Source organism: Salmo trutta, chromosome 13 (genome assembly GCF_901001165.1).
Source record: "Salmo trutta chromosome 13, fSalTru1.1, whole genome shotgun sequence".
Taxonomy (NCBI): domain Eukaryota; kingdom Metazoa; phylum Chordata; class Actinopteri; order Salmoniformes; family Salmonidae; genus Salmo; species Salmo trutta.
In genome coordinates this window covers 4,227,161-4,248,303 of record NC_042969.1, presented here as the reverse complement: position 1 = coordinate 4,248,303, position 21,143 = coordinate 4,227,161, and the positions used below count along the sequence as shown (strand labels likewise).

Here is a 21,143-nt window from a genome sequence, read left to right as displayed (position 1 = left end):
AGAGCCAATGTTCAAGTCCCTGTGCCCCCTTCAAAACAAACAGTTTAAACCCATTGTTTCTGGAAAGTATTGAGATCTCATGAGGCCAGCTATGTTTCTCTGATATTCTTGCCTTTGTGTATGGTTTAGAGAAACACTAAAATATTATTTTTGTCAACATATTTGAAATGTATGTAGAGTTTCTTATAAAAACAAATAGTTAGTAGTGAGAGGTTAAAGTTCACAGAACTTGTCATAGGGAACGTTCCTCTGCCCAGGCGTTGCTTACTCATGCCAGATCTTTCAACGCCTGGAAAGGTATTTTAAGTATCAGCTAACCACATCATATGCTATTGCAATCGATCAGTCGATGACACAGTCCATGACGTGGCACACAATCATTGGTTGATGCATGCAACGTCTGAGCATTGGAAAGCAACCATAGTTTTTGCTGAGGCAACATGTTGGCTGTGACCCAGAGCTGTGGGTGCAAAGCATCGTGGGTCATAAGAGGAGATTAATTAAGACATTTTCAAGCAGTAAGCATATTCGATGATGCTCTCTGTTCAATTAGATTGGGGAAAGTCTGACTTTGATTAATGGCCTTGTAACGTTTCATTGTGTTCAATGACCTGTGAGCCTTTGTGCTGAACTGTGGTATCGTTTTGTTACATTAGTGTCAGATATAATCATATAGAAAAGGTATTGGAGTATTTTCGGTTGAGCTAATGAGTTGGATGAGTATATGCTTGGGGAATAATTGGATCATCGTTGAACAGACATGTACATAACTACAGAATATCTTTACAGAGAGGCAGAAACATTTCCGAGTGATTTAGGTGTTTTACATAGGCCTACATCTCATCATTTATTTTGACCTGTTATTTGTGTGTTTACATGTTATTTGTTAGGCAAAAACATAACCTCAACCACGTCTTTTAAATGTTTTGCAGCATTCCAACAGATGGCACTGTTGGCTTCTTATTTGAACCCAAATGTTGAAATATAGAAATGTGCTGGATATTTGCTACTGCTACAGTGTTGTTGCATTTCCAATCAACCAAAAATACATATTGTGTAGGAAATATGGCTGTGTAATATATTATAGCATTTGTTAAAAAGACATGTGAAATATATAAACAGATTGTGACATATGTCACATTTTTATTGTCGATATTCCGGAAGCAACATTCAAAAATGCTGGGATTTGTTAACGTCGGAAAATACGAATCTGTTTATAATGTTGTTTATATCATTTTTATTACCAGGTCATCTTCAGACTTTAAAAGGAGATGAAGTTGGGTAATATTGTAGCACTACTTCCTCTTTAAAAGGCTGTAACTGCAGCACCTCCCCTTTTATTCAGAGGATGATGTCATCCGGGAGTCGCTCAGAGTGTTTTTTTTTCTCCTGCTCTATCGCTCTCTCTTCGCATTTGCGCTCTCCATTAGTGAGGTGACAGGATACTTCTCTGTCTCTCCATATTTTCTCTCTTTCTCACTCTCCCTCTCTCTCTTTCTCCTCCGCTTCCTCTAACAGCAGGGATGTAGTCCTCTGCCTCTTTCAAACTTCAGCACCTGCTATGCTGTGAACTCCTTGGTGACCTCTATTGATTCTATTGAGACCTTTTTTGTCTCTCGCTCCTTACTGAGATATTTTGCTCCACTTGTTTGAGAGGATCTAAGAGGACCTTATTGGGTTTGGAAGTTTGATTTCTCTCTGTACCCTGGTACAGGACCATGGCCATGAAGGAGACCATTCTGCCCATCAGCGAGGTGTCTGGCCCGGCCACGTTGCCCTACCCGGAGGTAGTGGAGCTCAACGTGGGCGGCCAGGTGTACGTCACGAAGCGCTCCACCCTGGTCAGCGTGCCCGACACCACCCTGCATGCCATGTTCACCCGGTGCCCGCCACGGGAGCTACCAAGGGACAGCCGCGGGCGCTTCTTTATCGACCGTGATGGCTTCCTGTTCCGCTACGTGCTGGACTTCCTGCGAGACCGCCAGCTGGTGCTGCCCGACCACTTCCCTGAACGTGAGCGCCTGCAGAGGGAAGCCGAGCACTTCCAGCTGGGCGAACTGCTGCGCCTCCTGGGGCCCCGGGTGGGTTCCAAGCATGGCTCCATGAATGATGAAGGCTGCCACAGCGATATTGAGGAGAGCTCACAAAGCAGTGAGTACCCCACATGTCGTACCTTGACTTCCTCGGACAAGAGGTCAGGGTTCATCACCATTGGCTACAGGGGATCCTACACCACGGTGCGGGACAACCAAGCCGATGCCAAGTTCCGACGCGTGGCCAGGATCATGGTGTGCGGACGCATCGCCCTGGCCAAAGAGGTGTTTGGGGAAACACTGAACGAGAGCAGGGACCCAGACCGGCCACCGGAGAAGTACACGTCAAGGTTTTACCTCAAGTTCACCTACTTGGAGCAGGCATTTGACCGGCTTTCTGAGGCTGGCTTTACAATGGTGGCTTGTAATTCCACGGGAACAGCCGCTTTTGTCAACCAGTACAGGGACGACAAAATCTGGAGCAGCTATACGGAGTACATCTTCTTCAGTAAGTGCAATATGACTTCTCAAGCATTCACTAGCATACATTTTGGAAAAGTGGGTCCAACATGTTTTGTCAGGTTTTAGTATTGTGTCAAATTTCGCTTCACAAGTGAAATGATTGAATGGATTATTTGCCTACCAATTTTGACTTGGATTGTACAGGCTTTTAAAGGTAAAGAAAACATTTTCCTCTATGTGGTTCAAAGTAATCATTACCAGCTTCTTCACTTTCCTTTAGAACATCCTCCCTGTTCCTCTAACCAGTTTTTTTTACATGTTTTCCAAATCACAATAGATGGGTAAAAGTGAGAATAGATTAGAGAGAAAGGTGTGTATGACAGTAACATATAGGGCTCTATTTGAACAAAGTCTTAGCACTGGCCGTAGGCTATACATTTGGGCGAGTATCAGAAATATTTTTGCTATTTTCACAACCAGAATTATGGGTGCAATAGCTGACGGTGGCGTGAAAGGCCTGGGTTTTGATTAATAAACACGTTGTGGGTGTTTCAAGGCTTGACACCTCACTGGCCAATCAGAACATGCACCATGGCTAAAAATGTGGTTTCTTCAAGTCGTGTATTTACGGTCTTTTATGTATTGCATTGTCATCAACTCCAATACGAATATTAGTCTGTTAAAGCCTAGTTCGTTGAATTTCCTGCCCCATATTTGCTAAATATGTTGAATATATTTGCAGACACATTATTGTAATTGCATTGCTCAATATGGAAATACATTAATAAACATAGGCTATAGCATTCACACTGGTATAGAGGCTATGCCAGAGGAGGCTGGTGGGAGGAGCTATAGGAGGACAGGCTCATTGTAAAGGCTGGAATAGAATAAATGAAACGGTATGAAACAAATCAAACATATCTAAGCCACATTTAGATTAAACATTAATTCGATTCCAGCCATTACAATGAGCCTGTCCCCCTATAGCTCCTTCCACCAGCCTCATCTGGGCTAGGCCCACTGTAAATTGCAGTTTGGACATGCCAAACATAGTCAATAAGCAATATTAAATTCACTAGGGAGGAGGTGAGAGGAGTGGCCCTGGGAGTGTGGTGCCAGGAAAATAACCTCTCACCCAACGTCAACAAAACTAAGGAGCTGATCGTGGACTTAAGGAAACAGCGGAGGGAGCACCCCCTATCCACATCAACGGTACAGCAGTGGAGAAGGTGGAAAGCTTCAAGTTCCTTGGCGTACACATCACTGACAAACTGAAATGGTCCACCCACAGACAGTGTGGTGAAGAAGGCGCAACAGTACCTCTTCAAACTCAGGAGGCTAAAGAAATTTGGTTTGGCACCTAAAACCCTCACAAAGATCATCAAGGACAACAACCACCTGAGCCACTGCCTGTTCACCCCGCTATCATCCTGAAGGCGAGGTCAGTACAGGTGCATCAAAGCTGGGAAAGAGAGACTGAAAAACAGCAATCACTAGCACATTAGAGGCTGCTGCCTATATACATACACTTGAAATCACTGGCCACTTTAATAATGGAACACTAGTTACTTTAATAATGTTTACACATTTTGCATTACTCTTCTCATATGTATATACAGTATTCTATCCTACTGTATCTTAGTCTATGCCACTGACATTGCTCATCCAAAAAAATATATATTCTTAATTCCATTCCTTTACTTTAGATTGTGTGTATTGTTAGGTATTACTTGTTAGATATTACTGCACTGTTGGAGCTAGAAACACATGCATTTCGCTACACCCGCAATAACATCTGCTAAACACGTGTATGTGACAAATAAAATTTGATTTGATTTTAAATATCGATAAGGCCAAAAAAGACAGTGTATGATTATAATCAAATTCAGAAAAAAACGAAACAACTTGTTTTAAATAGGTTGTTTGAATACTGTTACAGATATCCTAATTGCTCCCCGTCCTCCCCCGCACATAATACAGACAAGGCAAAATAGACTACGGAGGGTTTTACACACATCCAAACATTTCACAGGAGCTGGACAAAGATGCAATATAAAGACAAAGGGGGAGTGTCCACTCACTGTTATACTGCTCATAAATGTAATGTTTTATAAACATCATGGAACCATCCTATAGGTCATATTTGCACTTCTCCAGAAATAGCAGATGAAATTGCATTGCATTCAAGCCATGTATGTTCTCAACATAAACCCACTGACGGTGAATCTTTCTAATAAGTTTTAAGTCAAATTAAACAAAAAACAATCAATCCGTTTTTTAAAACAACAACTATATTTTTAAACAGGATCAGGTCAGAAGCATGATATCATAAATCACATCTCTCGTTCCATGAGCATAAGGCAATGTATGCACACGTAGGCCTAAGGGCTCATTGGCAGGAGGCATGAATGTTTGTCCTATACATTGACGATCAAAGTATATTAAATAGTATACAGTAACCATAGAATAGGCCTAGTTATAACAAACTTGTAGCCTATCTAGTTTTTTGTATTGGCTTCAACATGGAAATATTAGTCTACACACGTTGCATTCGTATTTCGAAAGTGTACTGCATGTTCAAGCCATGGACAATTGGACATTGCCCAAATGTTATAATAAGATTAGCCTACCATTAGCCTGCCATCCCATTATTTGACAGGTCTAATAGGCTAGTGGAAGATGCAATTGTTTTTACCAAATGAAAAAGGAAAAGCAATAAGAAGTCTATTGTAATAACTTGATGACACCGTTTTACGGGCTCCTAACCGACTGTGCTATTTTGTTAGTTTTTTTCACATTGTTTGTAACTCATGTTGTACATAATGTTGCTGCTACTGTCTCTTATGACCAAAAAGAGCTTCTGGACATCAGAACAGCGATTACTCACCTCGAACTGGACAAAGATTGTTTCTTTAATGAGTTTGGTGCAAAGGATATACTGCTTTGTCAAAACAAGGCCCAAATCCCTGTCATCAGCGTGAAGAAAAGACAGAGAAAAGGGGGAGGAGTGCCTTGTAAGAAAACCACCACTACCCTCCGTATTATTGGCCAACGTGCAATTATTGGAAAACAAACTGGATGATTAAGACTATCCTACCAACAGGGCATTAAAGACTGTAATATCTTATGTTTCACCAAGACGTGGCTGAACGATGACACGGATAATATAGAGCTGGCTGGCTTCTTCGTGCATCTGCAGGACAGAGCAGCTACGTCTGATAAGACAAGGGACGGGTGTGTGTGTCTATTTGTCAATAACTGCTGGCGCGCGATATCTAATATTAAAGAAGTCTTGAGGTATTGCTCGCCTGAGAATACATCATAATAAGCTGTAGACCACACTATCTATCAAGCGAGTTCTCATTTATATTATTCGTAGCCGTCTATTTACCACCACAAACCGATGCTGGCACTAACACTGCACTCAACGAGCTGTATAAGGCCATAAGCAAACAAGAAAATGCTCATCCAGAAGAGGCGCTCCTAGTGGCCGGCGACTTTAATGCAGGCAAACTAAATCCAATATACCTAATTTCTACCAGCATGTCACATGTGCAACCAGAGGAAAATCACTCTAGACCACCTTTACTCCACACATATGGATGCACACAACACTCCCCCTCAACCTCCATTTGGAAAATCTGACCATAATTCTATGCTCCTGATTCCTGCTTACAAGCAAAAACTAAAGCAGGAAGTACCAGTGACTCGCTCAATACGGAAGTGGTCAGATGATGCGGATGCTACGCAGCAGGACTGTTTTGCTAGAATAGACTGGAATATGTTCTGGGATTCATCCAATGGCATTGAGGAGTATACCACCTCAGTCACCGGCTTCATTGACGACGTCGTCCCCACAGTGACCTTACGTACATTTCCTAATGAGAAGTCATGGATTACAGGCAACGTCAGCATTGAGCTAAAGGCTAGAGCTGCCGATTTCAAGGAGTGGGACACTAATCCGGACGCTTATAAGAAATCCATGAGAAAACTGGCTTCAATAAGTGCATCGATGACGTCATTCCCACAGTGACCGTACGTACTGTACATACCCCAACCAGAAGCCATGTAGTACAGGTAACATCCACACTGAGCTAAAGGGTAGAACTGCTGCTTTCAAGGAGCGGGACTTAAACCCATACACTCATAAGAAATTCCGCAATGCCCTCAGACGAACCATCAAACAGGCAAAGCATCAAGGCGGGACTAAGATTGAATCCTCTGCTCTGACGCTCATCGGATGAGGCAGGGCTTGAAAACTATTACAGACTACAAAGGGAAACCCAGCCGCGAGCTGCCCAGTAACGCGAACCTACTAGACTAGCTAAATGCCTTTTATGCTCGCTTTGAGGCAAGCAAAACTGAAGCATCCATAAGAGCACCAGCTGTTCCAGACGACTGTGTGATTACGCTCTCCATGGCCGATGTGAGCAAGACCTTTAAACAGGTCAACATGCACAAAGCTGCAGGGCCAGACAGATTACCAGGATGTGTACGCAAAGCTTGTTTACTGTACACTGACATGTTCAACCTCTCCCTGACCGAGTCTGTAATACCTACTGTACATGTTTCAAACAGACCACCATAATCCCTGTGCCAAGAAAGTGAAGGTAACCTGCCTAAATGATTACTGCCCTGTAGCACTCACGTCGGTATCCATGCAGTGCTTTGAAAGGATGGTCATGGCTCACAACACTATCATTCCGGAAACCCTAGACCCACTCCAATATGCATACCGCCCCAACAGATCCACAGATGACGCAATCTCAATCGCACTCCACACTGCCCTTTCCCACCTGGACAAAAGGAACACCTATGTGAGAATGCTGTTTATTGACTACAGCTCAGCATCCAACACCATAGTGCCCACAAAGCTCATCACTAAGCTAAGGACACTGGTACTAAACCACTCTCTGCAACTGGATCCTCGACTTCCTGACGGGCCGCCCCAGGTGGTATGGGTAAGCAACAGCACATCTGCCTCAACACTGGGGCCCCTCAGGGGTGCGTGCTTAGTCCCCTCCTGTACTCCCTGTTCACCCATGACTGCGTGGCCAAGCACGACTCCAACACCATCATTAAGTTTGCTGACGACACAACAGTGACGATGACAATGATGAGACAGCCTATAGGGAGGAGGTCAGAGACCTGGCAGTGTGGTGCCAGGACAACAACCTCTCCCTCATTGTGAGCAAGACAACGGAGCTGATCGGGGACTATAGGAAAAGGAGGGCCCGACAGGCCTCCATTAACATCGACAGGGCTGAAGTGGAGCGGTCGAGAGTTTCAAGATCCTTGGTGTCCACATCACCAACAAACTATCACGGTCCAAACACACCAAGACAGTTGTGAAGAGGGCACGACAACACATTTCCCCCCTACAGTACTAGGGCTCTATTTCTGGCTGGCGTTACGCCAACTCAATTGTAAAACGCACGCTCATTTGCAATTTTGAACTGTTAAAGCCGGTGCTCTTCTTCTATTTTGAAACCCTAGCGCCAGGATTGGTAATTTACCTGTCTTATATGAGCTCGCTTGCACTGAGATGGGAGCGGTGGCAATATCTGAGGTGTGTCCTTAAAACCATGCACCAAAGTGTCAATTTCAATATGAGATGGTGGGGATATTTAGACCAACCGAAAGCTGGTCTTAGCTGTAATGTGGTTGGTTATGGGATGGATTTTGACAATGAAAGCGCAGCCTATCCTGCTGTGACACACGTTGCTCAAATGCACAAGAAAAGTGCTATTTTTGTGCCTGTAAACCTTGTATGTGTAAACATAAAAAACCATCCTGTCATATTTGTGTGTGTAGGTGGCAGGGAAGTCAGGCGCAGGAGAAACCAACTTGGGGTAAATGGAGTAGTTTAATAAATATAAAACAAACTCCAAAAAAAACAACGTACATAAATAAATAAACATGGGTAAAATAACCCGTCACGCACCAATACAAAACACGAGCCCATAACACAAACAATCTCTGACAAGGACATGAGGGGAAACAGAGGGTTAAATACACAACATGTAATGAATGGGATTGGAACCAGGTGTGTAGGAAGACAAGACAAAACCAATGGAAAATGAAAAATGGATCAATGATGGCTAGAAGACCGGTGACGTCGACCGCCGAGCACCACCCGAACAAGGAGGGGCATCGACTTCGGCAGAAGTCGTGACACATCCAGTGTATGCTCAATATGTTTGGAGTGTTGACTTTCAACATTGTTGTAATTGGCTTTTATGAGTGTAGGCCTTTACACATCACACTTCTCAAACAAATAATACGAGGCTCCTGTAAATGGTACGTGTGAGGCACGTTCTCAAAAACCAAGGTATAGCTTAAGCCTACCGTTGATAATATATTATATAATGAAAACGAAATAGTTAGAAAATGCAAATATTTATTTTATGGAAAAGACATGCATGTTTCTGGAGGATACACTATGCTGCCTTGTTGCCAAAATGACCAAGCGGGCGTAGATTACTATTCGATTTGAGAAGGGCGTTCCTCCCTCTCCGCTTTCGGCGATGACATGACGGGCCTTTGCCAGGTTCAACCCAGGCCAGCATAAAATAACTCCCTCATTTAAGTATGTGTAAATGAACAGTAATAATTCAATATTAAACTGATTATGTCAGTAGGCAGATAATGCAATAGTCATTGAGCACGGTTACATGCACACAATAATGCGATTATTGTGGATGGTCAGGTTAATATAATAGTTATTTGAAAACATTTACATGCTTTGCAAGAAAACCAGGTGTTTTAATCGGCATATGCTTACTTCGATTATGACCTCATGCAGATTTAAGATAAGCAAAGTGTCACGGCTGTCGAAAGGATCGGACCAAAGTGCAACGTGGTTGTAGTTCCACATTTTATTAAATCCGTGAAACTTTGCAAAACATAAATAACTGAATTTACAAAACAACAAACCGTGACGCAGAGAGAAACAAACACAACTCAAAATATACAACCCACCGCATACAAATGGAAAACCCCCTACATAAATATGATCTCCAATCAGAGGCAACAAGAAGCAACTACCTCCAATTGGAGATCAACCCCAAACAAAACCTGACATAGAAATAGAAACCCTAGAACCCAAAACATAGAAATAGTAACCCAGACAACCAACCAAACACCCCCTGCCATGCCCTGACCCATCTACTATAGAGAAATTACTTCTTACAATGGTCAGGACTTGACAGTACCACCCCTCCCCCCAAAGGTGCAGACCCAACTGCACACAAGAAAAAAACAACAACAACACAACAACCACAAAAACACAAGGGGAGGGTAGGGAGGGCGACAAAAGTCTATGGCGGCTCATGTGCTCCACCCAGAACCCTCCAGCAACGGAGGTGGCTCTGGCTCAAGGTGTAACCTCCATTCCGCCTGCAGATTCCTCCGCTTCTGTAACATATGCCTGTGGATCATTATTGGAGGAATCGGACTGTAGATCCTTACCGGAATCACTGTGCTGTGGACCACTGCTGGAGGTTCCGACCTCCAAGCCGCCGCTGGAGGATCTCTGTTGCAGGCCGCCGCTGCAGACCTCCGCTGAAGGCTCTGGGCCGGAGACCTCCGCTGAAGGCTCTGGGCTGTAGACCTCCGCTGACGGCTCCTGGCTGAGGAGCGTCGCTGGAGGCTCCGGGCTGAGGAGCGTTGCTGGAGGCCCCGGGCTGGGGAGACACACTAAGGGCCGAGTGCTCACAGCAGGCACCGGCCGTACTGGGTTATGGATGCGTACTGAACGTGGAGCAGGAACTAGTCTCACCGGACTGGGGAGTCTCACTGGGGACCGAGTGCTCAAAGCAGGCACCGGCCGTACTGGGTTATGGATACGTACTGAACGTGGAGCAGGAATCGGTCTCACCGGACTGGGGAGACGCACTGGGGACCGAGTGCTCAAAGCAGGCACTGGCAGTACTGGGTTATGGATACGTACTGGAGACTTGATGCGTGGTACTGGCTTAGGTGGTGCCAGACTGGTAACATGCACCTTAGGACTTGTGCAGGGAGCAGTAACAGGACACTCCGGACTGGGTATGCGCACTGGAGGTCTGATGCGTGGAACTGGCTTAGGTGGCGCCAGACTGGCAACACGCACCTCAAGACGAGTGCAGGGAGCAGGAACAGTACGTACCGGGCTATGTAGGCGAACTGGAGACCTGGCATGCTGAGCAGGCCTACTCCTTCCGGGTTCAATGACCATCTTCGCCCTACACCGGCAAGGAGCTTGCACCGACCGCATTGGGCTGTGAGTGCGTATGGGCGATATAGTGCGCACCACGCTGTAACTCATCGCTCGCTCCTCAGCACGCCCGCTCCACCGTACTCTTTCTGCCAGTACTTCTCTTTGGATTCTCGCGCTTGACTCCTTGACTGGCTTCTGTCTGCTCCACGGCTGTCTTTGATAGGCACGGGAAGTTAGATCAGGGCTCCCCCCTGATGTCGACAAACTCCCCTTATGCCCCCCCCCCAAAAAAAGTTTATGGGGCTGCCTCTCCACCTTGATTATTGGTGGATATAGTGCTTCGTAGTATCGTCGCTCCCTCTTGGCTTCCTCTAATTCCTCCTTCGTGCGACGATACTCCCCAGCCTGGCTCCAGGGTCCTTTTCCATCTAATATTTCCTCCCAAGTCCACGACTCCAAGTACTTTTTCTCACGCCGCTTGGTCCTTTTACGGTGGGTTGTTCTGTCAGGGCTTTCAGAAGGATTGGACCAAAGTGCAGCGTGGTTGTAGTTCCACATTTTATTAAATCCGTGAAACTTTGCAACACATAAATAATTGAATTTACAAAACAACAAACCGTGACACAGAGAGAAACAAACACTACTCAAAATATACAACCCACCGCATACAAATGGAAAACCCCCTACATAAATATGATCTCCAATCAGAGGCAACAAGAAGCAGCTGCCTCCAATTGGAGATCAACCCCAAACAAAACCCGACATAGAAATAGAAACCCTAGAACCCAAAACATAGAAATAGCAACCCAGACAACCAACCAAACACCCCCTGCCACGCCCTGACCCATCTACTATAGAAAAATGACTTCTTTCAATGGTCAGGACGTGAAACAAAGTAAGGTGTTTACATGACCATAATCAGTTAAATATCAAATTATTACTGTGCATGTAAACGTACTAATTTAAACCCCTTAATATTAATCGATGTAAGGTCAATCGAAGTAAGCATACGCTGATTAAAACACCTGTTTTCTGAGCAATCTTCCAGCTGTGTAGTTGATCTACACATGTGCTAGCACCAGCTGAGCGTGCCTCCCTCTTTAGTGCAAGTGAAGTGAGTTCGGAACAACTGAATGTATCCCTTTTAGAAGTAGTTTTCACATACAAACTTTCAGAATCAAATATGCTTCCCAAAAATAACATGGTCGCTGTGGTAGAACGTTTATTTGATTGCCGATTTTCTGCATTTATCAGAGTGCCATCAGGTAGCCTGATTTCAGATGTGTCCATGTAAACAGGATTGTTAGGGAAATCTTTCTTCTTGCAAAGCATGTAAACATTTTCATTCAACTATTATATTAATCTGGCTATCCACAATAATCACATAATTGTGTACATGTAACCATAATCATTGAGTCTGGATCTGAGTACCTCCTGACCCTTCACCGAATGCAAACAACTTTGTGGCGTCTGATTGGTCCAAAAACCAATGGGTTGAGCTAGAACACATGCAGGTAAAGTGGCAGTTTGAAAATGTGTCATTGGCTTTGATACTCTGATTGGTTGGAGACAATCCAATCGCTGATGACTTTGTTTTATACCATGCCCCTCGCGCCTCTCCTCACCACAAACAACTTCAATGCTGGCAGTCTCAGACTAAAGTATGCAGCGAATGACAGAGTAACGGAAGAATTTAGTTTGAGTCCTCAGGCTAAATTCACACCCCTTCTTGCCTGTGCACTCGTTCACACAACCCTCAAAGATTTACAAGCAGTGGATTGGTGTAACTGTATTGGTAGACATTTAATCTACACCTATACAATGCTTTTACATCTTTGAGGGGAGTGAAGGCTATGGATGCAGGGCGTAACAAGAAATGGGATGCGGCTCAAAAAGGACAAAAAATTACCTAAACTGCCATTCACTTTCAACAAGTTTACCATAGGATATCGATTGCTTGTAACCAAAAATAAAAAAAATCTGAACTGCTGAAATTTCTGAAATAGTGTTAATATAAACACTTTGGCAAAATAATTATTAACCACCATCAAGGCACGCAAATTACATAGGCAATAAAATGTGAACCTCGTTGTGAATGGACAAAACGTTTGCTCCATTACTTTTTGGACTACTAATTACAGTTTTATAGTACTGCGTTACTAGCTAGCTAACTACTCATTTTGTGTGTAAACCAGCCTGATTTAATTGATCCGTAGAATGTTATCTTGAGTGGGCCAACAAATGGAAGTTCCATACTGCACTGGGCATGCTAGCTTTCTAACATGTAAAAAAAATAAAAGAATAAATGGAAATGAACATCAGTATTTGCCTTCAGTAATCATATATTTTTACATTACAATAAACTAAAGAGTTTTCCAAACTTAAGGAAGATGTAGTGGTGGAGAGTAGACTTACATTTTATTTTAATTTAAAAAAAAAGATTTAACCTTTATTTAACCAGGTAGGCCAGTTGAGAACAAGTTCTCATTTACAACTGCGACCTGGCCAAGATAAAGCAAAGCAGTGCGACAAAAACAATAACACAGAGTTACACATGGGATAAACAAACGTACAGTCAACAACACAATAGAAAAATGTATGTACAGTGTGTGCAAATGTAGTAAGATCAGGGAGGTAAGGCAATAAATAAGCCATAGTTACTCCAGGTGTCGACTCCCATTTCTGAGTGTCAACATTTGATTTCTCTTGGAATCAACTTAGAAGATGTAGTATTTTTTTTAATGGAGGAGATTAGTTGCCGTACTTCTGAGAACAAAACCACTTGCATCCTTCAACGCGAGCAAGGTATGGAGAGAGAGTGGAGGGGCACAGTATAGGCAGGTCGGCCTCAGGCAGACAGTCAGAACAGTGCACTACAGTGGTTCTTCCTTTAAAAGTTGTGGCGCACTGCAGCGCAGCTTTCGGGGTGCTGCAGAATTCTATGGCACGTTATTTAAGTGTTAGCTATTGTTGCCAGAATGACACAATTTACCACAATCTGACACCATCTACCACAAATGGTCACGTCATAAACTCAAAACTTTTAAAGGAAGAACCACTGTAGGCCTATCAAAAGCTGTAACTCGTAATGGAATGCTGTGTCTTGCCATTTCTTGGCTTGCAATGTCTCGCGAATTCAGTGAAGCAGGGCCTATCATCAAGGAATAGGCTAGAATATTCTGCACGCAACAGACCGAAGACTGAACACACACTAGCATCATTAACAAAGCGGAGGCGAGCCAGATCGAGAGAGAGAGGAGGGGGCAGGCAGGCAGGCAGGCAGAAAACATTTCTTGGTTATCTGTACCTCGTAATTTCTTGACTTGCATGCCTGGCAAATGCTTTTTACAACATTCCCCACATATCTAGTTAGGCTATAGGCCTTACACGGAAACTAATGTTTTGTGATAACTGCACTGTGATTTTAATTTTGTGGGGGAAAAACTAAGAAAACAGTTTTCGGGTAGGGATTTTTCTTAATGTTATGGATCCCAACATCACACCCCTAATCAAATCCCCAGTTCAAATCGTTTCAAATGTTATTTGTCACATACACGTGTTTAGCAGATGTTATCGCGGGTGTAGCGAAATGCTTGTGTTTCTAGCTCCGACAGTGCTGTAAGATCTAACAAGTAATTTCTAACAATTGCATAACATATACCTAATACACACAAATGTAAGTAAAGGAATTAACAATATATAAATATATGGATGAGCAATGTCAGAGCAGCATAGACTACAATAGATTAGTATAGAATACAGAAAAAACATATGAGATGAGTAATGCAAGATATGTAAACATTACTAAATTGACTAGCGTTCCATTTATTAAAGTGGGCAGTGATTTCAAGACAACGTATATAGAAAGCAGCCTCTAATGTGCTAGTTATAGCTATTTAACAGACTGATGGCCTTGAGATAGAAGCTGTATTTCAGTCTCTCTGTCCTAGCTTTGATGCACCTGTACTGACCTCGTATTCTGGATGATAGCGCTGTGAGCAGGCAGTGGCTCGGGTGATTGTTGTCCTTGATGATCTTTTTGGCCTTCCTGTGACATTCCCAACAATGAACGGCGCCGACATCTGAATGCTTATTGTAGGCCACATCACATTTATTAGTGCTCACATTCTAGGACAATGGACAACGTTCAATGTCCTTGAAGTAGCAGAGCATGCTTTTTCAATGTCGGTAGTCTTATGTTTGATGATAAAAAAATTGTTTTTTTTTTTTCAAAAATCAATGGCTGATAATCACACCTCACAAAAAAAAAACTTTTCTTCAATGGAGTTGCCACTGACAAGCAAAAATATATAATCTTCCTCCTTCCCAGGCCCCTTGGATGTGTTCTTCAACCTGACAAGAGATAACTAGGCAGCCAGCTCCCACGGGGCAGCAACACATCACACTAAAGCCGGCCGACAGGCCCTGTCGACCCCGCTACCCCCTGCCCCTGTGTGCCTGCTCTCCCCCCGTCAAGCCTCCCCTTTCCGTCAAAGCCTTCACATCCAATGGGACCAAGCCAAGAGTTCTTCATTAGCAGCAGGGAAACGTGACTGGGGGAGGTGAGACAGGGGTCTGGCAACAAGTCAGGGAGCAAAATGTCTGGAACTGTAGACAGTCATAATATAGACTGGGCATTTTGTCTTCATGAACACCTTTCAGTTTCCCTGAAGTCTTTGCAGTCATACAAACGCACATTCAGACACACATACACAATGATACACAAGCACACATAGCCTACATCCACACAGGCACACTATGTACGCACAAACACGCACACACACTCCCCTCTTTCTCAGTATTTATTTGTATTGATTAGAATGTTCCAATCTGTTTAGATTGGAGCAGTCCCCGCCCCCTCCACAAATCATTCCATATTCCCGAGACACACCTCACCCCTAGATACACCCCACCAAAACCCCATCTATCTGCCCTCAGGCAGTTTTCGATCCTTCAATCATTCCTCTTCCAATGAAACTAGGGGCTCTATTTTCGGCTGCCGTTAAGGCGGCACTAATGTCAAACGCTCGCTCTTTGGCAAAGCCAGCTCTCTGCTATTTGGGTTGGATATTAGCTCGCTTGAACTAAGGTGGGAGGGGTGGAAATATTTGAGGTGTGTCCTTAAAAATGACAATTTGCCAATTTCAAGCATGATGTTTACGACTCACCAAAAGTTGGTCTTAGCAGTAATTAGTTATGGCATCGATTTTGCCAGCGGAGACACACAGTAGCCTAATCAGTAGCCTATAAACAATGTTTTATTAAAACATCAGAAGCAGCAAAACAGTCAACAGACATTCTTTACATTGGACATTATTATTGTCCATGAAGCTTCTGTGAAAACTTTGGACTCATTAGGCCTATGTGCGATGCCAGGGGACTGAAAGGGGGCAGCAGGTAGCCCAGTGGTTAGAGCGTTGGGCCGTAACCGGAAGGTTGCTGGATTGAATCCCTGAGCTGACAAGGTAAAAATATGTCGTTCTGCCCCTGAGCAAGGCAGTTAACCCACTGTTCCCCGGGCACCGTAGATGTCAATTAAACAGCCCCCTGCACCTCTCTGATTCAGATGGGTTGGGTTGAATGCGGAAGACACATTTCAGTTGAATACATTCAGTTGGACAACTGACTAGGTTCCCCCCTTTCCCCTAACGAATGAAAGGTGTCCGAAGTCTTTTTAGGACATCAAATCACATTTTATTTGTCACATCTTCTGAATACAATGCTCCGAATACCGTGAAATGCTTACTTTCAAGCCTTTAACCAACAATGCAGTTCAAGAAAATATTTACAAAATAAACTAAAGTAAAAAAAATGTAATCAAATAAAAAAGTAACACAAGAAAATTACATAACAATAACAAGGATATATAGAGGGGGTACCGGTACTGAGTCAATGTGCAGGGGTACAGGTTAGTCGAGGTAATTTGTAAAGTAACTATGCATAGATTGGTCAATGTAAATAGTCCGGGTGGCCATTTGATTAATTGTATAGCAGTCTTATAGCTTGGGGGTAGAAGCTGTTAAGGAGCCTTTTGGTCCTAGATTTGGTGCTCCGGTACCGCTTGCCGTGAGGTAGCTGAGTGTACACTCTATTACTTGAGTGACTGGAGTCTTCGACAATTTTTGGGGCGTTCCTCTGACACCGCCTAGTATATAGGTCCTTGATGTCAGGAAGCTTGGCCCAAGTGATATACTGGGCCGTAGGCAATACCATCTGTAGCGCCTTACGATCGGATGCCAAGCAGTTGCCATACCAGGCAGTGATGCAACCGGTCAGGATGCTCTTGATGGTGAAGCGTATAACATTTTGAGGATCTGGGGATCCATGCCAAATCTTTTCGGTCTCCTGAGGGGGAATTGGTGTTGTCTTGTCCTCTTCACGACTGTCTTGGTGTGTTTGGACCATGATAGTTTGTTGGTGATGTGGACACCAAGGAACTTGAAACTCTCGACTGCTCCACTTCAGCCCCGTCGATGTTAATGGGGGCCCGTTCGGCCCTCCTTTTCTTATAGTCCATGATCAGCCCCTTTGTCTTGATCACATTAAGGGAGAGTTTGTTGTCCTGGCACCACACTGCCAGATTTCTGACCTCCTCCCTATAGGCTGTCTAATCGTTGTCGGTGATCTGGCCTGTCGCCAGCAAACTTAATGATGGTGTTGGAGTCGTGCTTGGCCACGCAGTCATGGGTGAACAGGGAGTACAGGAGGGGACTAAGCACGCACCCCTGAGTGGCCCCAGTGTTGAGGATCAGCGTGGTAGATGTGTTGTTGCCTACCCTTACGATCTGGGGCGGCCCGTCAGGGAGTCCAGGATCCAGTTGCAGAGGGAGGTGTTTAGGCCTAGGGTCCATCACTTAGTGATGAGCTATGTGGGCACTATGGTGTTGAACGATGAGTTGTAGTCAATGAACAGCATTCTCACAAAGGTGTTCCTTTTGTCCAGGTGGGAAAGTGTGGAGTGCAATTGCGATTGCGTCATCTGTGGATCTGTTGGGGTGGTACCCTAATTGGAGTTGGTCTAGGGTTTCAGGGACGATTGTGTTTATGTGAGCCATGACCAACCTTTCAAAGCACTTCATTGCTAACGACATGAGTGTTACGGGGCGGTAGTCATTTAGGCAGGTTACCTCTGCTTTCTTTTTTACAAGGGCTATGGTGGTCTGTTTGAAACATGTACAGCTGAAGTCGGAAGTTTACATACATTTAGGTTGGAGTCATTAAAACTCGTCTTTCATCCACTCCACAAATTTCGTATTAACAAAACTATACTTTTGGCAAGTCATTTAGAACATCTACTTTGTGCAGGACACAAGTAATGTTTACAACAATTGTTTACAGACAAATTATTTCACTTATAATTCACATGTATCACAATTCCAGTGGGTCAGAAGTTTACATACACTAAGTTGACTGTGCCTTTAAACAGCTTGGAAAATTCCAGAAAATTATGTCATGGCTTTAGAAGCTTCTGATAGGCTAATTGATATTATTTGAGTCAATTGGAGGTGTACCTGTGGATGTACCTTCAAACTCTGGGAAAATGGGAAAATAAAAATAAATCAGCCAAGACCTCAGAAAAAAAATTGTAGACGTCCACAAGTATGGTTCATCCTTGGGAGCAATTTCCAAATGCCTGAATGTACCACGTTCATCTGTACAAACAATAGTATGCAAGCATAAACACCATGGGACCACGCAGCCGTCATACCGCTCAGGAAGGAGACGCGTTCTGTCTCCTAGAGATGAACGTACTTTGGTGCGAAAAGTGCAAATCAATCCCAGAACAACAGCAAAGGACCTTGTGAAGATGCTGGAGGAAACAGGTACAAAAGTATCTATATCCACAGTAAAATGAGTCCTATATCGACATAACCTGAAAGGCCGCTCAGCAAGTAAGAATCCACTGCTCCAAAACCGCAGTAAAAAAGCCAGACTACGGTTTTCAACTGCACATGGGGACAAAGATTGTACTTTTTGGAGAAATGTCCTCTGGTCTGATGAAACAAAAATAGAACTGTTTGGCCATAATGACCATCGTTATGTTTGGAGGAAAAAGGGGGAGGCTTGCAAGTCGAAGGACACCATCCCAACCGTGAAGCACGGAGGTGGCAGCATCATGTTGTGGGGGTGCTTTGTTGCAGGAGGGACTGGTGCACTTCACAAAATAGATGGCATCAGGAGGATATATTGAAGCAACGTCTCAAGACATCAGTCAGGAAGTTAAAGCTTGGTTGCAAATGGGTCTTCCAAATGACCCTAACCCTAACCCGACAAAGTCAATGTATTGGAGTGGCCATCACAAAGCCCTGACCTCAAACCTATAGAAAATCTGTGGGCAGAAATGAAAAAGTTTGCGAGCAAGGAGGCCTACAAAACCTGACTCCGTTCACCAGCTCTGTCAGGAAGAATGGGCCAAAATTCACCCAACTTATTGTGGGAAGCTTGTGGAAGGCTACCTGAAACGTTTGACCCAAGTTAAACAATTTAAAGGCAATGCTACCAAATACTAATTGAGTGTATGTAAACTTCTGACCCACTGGGAATGTGATGAAAGAAATAAAAGCTGAAATAAATAATTCTCTCTACTATTATTCTGATATTTCACATTCTTAAAATAAAGTGGTCATCCTAACTGACCTAAGACAGGGAATTTTTACTAGGATTAAATGTCAGGAATTGTGAAAAACTGAGTTTAAATGTATTTGGCTAAGGTGTATGTAACCTTCCGACTTCAACTGTATTACAGACTTGGTCAGGGAGAGGTTGAAAATGTCAGTGAAGACACATGCCAGTTGGTCCACGCATGCTTTGAGTAGACGTCCTGGTAATCCGTCTGGCCCCGTGGCTTTGTAAAGGTCTTGCTCACATTGTGTGATCACGGAGAGCATGATCACACAGTCATCCTGAACAGCTGAAGGTCTCATGCATGCTTCAGTGTTGCTTGCCTGGAAGCGAGCATAAAAGGCATTTAGCTCGTCTGGTAGGCTCGTGTCATTGGGCAGCTCGTGGCTTGGTTTCCCTTTGTAGTCCGTAATAGTTTTCAAACCTTGCCACATCCGATGAGCGTTAGAGCCGGTGTAGTAGGATTCAATCTTAGTCCTGTATTGATGCTTTGCCTGTTTGATGGTTTGTCTGAGGGCATAGCAGGATTTCTTTTAAGGGTCCAGATTAGTGAGCCTCTCCTTGAAAGTGCCAGCTCTCAGTCTTTAGCTCATTGCGGATGTTGCCTGTAACCCATGGCATCTGGTTGGGAAATGTACGTATGGTCACTATGGGGACGACGTTGTCGATGCACTTATTGATGAAGCCAGTGACTGAGGAGGTATACTCCTCAAGGCAACTGGATGAATCCCGGAACATATTCCAGTCTGTGCTAGCAAAACAGTCCTGTAGCGTAGCATCCGCATCATCTGACCACTTCCGTATTGAGCGAGTCACTGGTACTTCCTTCCTTTTTGCTTGTAAGCAGGAATCAGGAGGATAGAATTATGGTCAGATTTGCCAAATGGAGGACGAGGGAGAGCATTGTATGTGTCAGTGTGTGTGGAGTAAAGGTGGTCTATAGGTTTCTTTCCTCTGGTTGCACATGTGACATGCTGGTAGAAATGAGGTAAAACTGATTTAAGTTGTCCTGCATTAAAGTCCCCGGCCACTAGGGGGCGCCTCTTCTGGATGAGCATTTTCTTGTTTGCTTATGGCTTTATACAGCTCGTTGAGTGCGGTCTTAGTGCCAGTATCGGTTTGTGGTGGTAAATAGAATAATATATAATATAATATAGATGAAAACTCTTGGTAGATAGTGTGGTCTACAGCTTATCATGAGTTATTCTACCTCAGGCGAGCAATACCTCGAGACTTCTTTAATATTAGACATTGCGCACCAGCAGTTATTGACAAATAGACACACACCCCCGCCCGTCGTCTTACCAGACATAGCTGCTCTGTCCTGCCGATTTACAGAGAAACCAGCCTTCTCTATATTATCCGTCACGTCTCGGGGAAATATAAGATATTACCGTTTTTAATGTCCTGTTGGTAGGATAGTCTTAATCGTAGAGTTTGTTTTCCAATGATTGCACATTGGACAATAATACAGAGGGTAGGGGTGTTTTTTTAATTATTATTTTACCAGGTAAGTCAGTTAGGAACAAATTATTATTTACAATGACAGCCTACCGGTGAAGAGTGGGTTAACTGCCTCATTCAGGGGCAGAACAACAGATTTTTACCTTATCAGCTCAGGGATTCCATCCAGCAACCTTTCGGTTACTGGCCCAACAGTCTAAACACTAGGCTACCTGCCTACCGTCTTGTCGGCGAGTTCTTACAAGGCACCCCGCCCCCCTCCCCCTTTTCCTCAATCATTTCTTCACGCTGATGACGGAGATTTGGGCCTTGTCTTGACAAAGCAGTATATAATTCTCGTCAGACTCATTGTGCTATCTTTC

The 21,143-nt window shown here is 43.9% G+C and overlaps 1 protein-coding gene across 1 annotated transcript in view; it reads left to right on the top strand.

Annotated features, from left to right (window-relative positions):
- The first annotated feature begins 1,427 nt into the window (after positions 1-1,427).
- Positions 1,428-21,143, top strand: part of LOC115205087 (BTB/POZ domain-containing protein KCTD8-like) — a 56,654-nt gene continuing 36,938 nt past the window's right edge. The window contains exon 1 of the mRNA XM_029770678.1: positions 1,428-2,541. Coding sequence (XP_029626538.1) covers positions 1,719-2,541 — 823 coding nt within the window. The 5' untranslated portion in view covers positions 1,428-1,718. The remainder of the gene's footprint in view (positions 2,542-21,143) is intronic.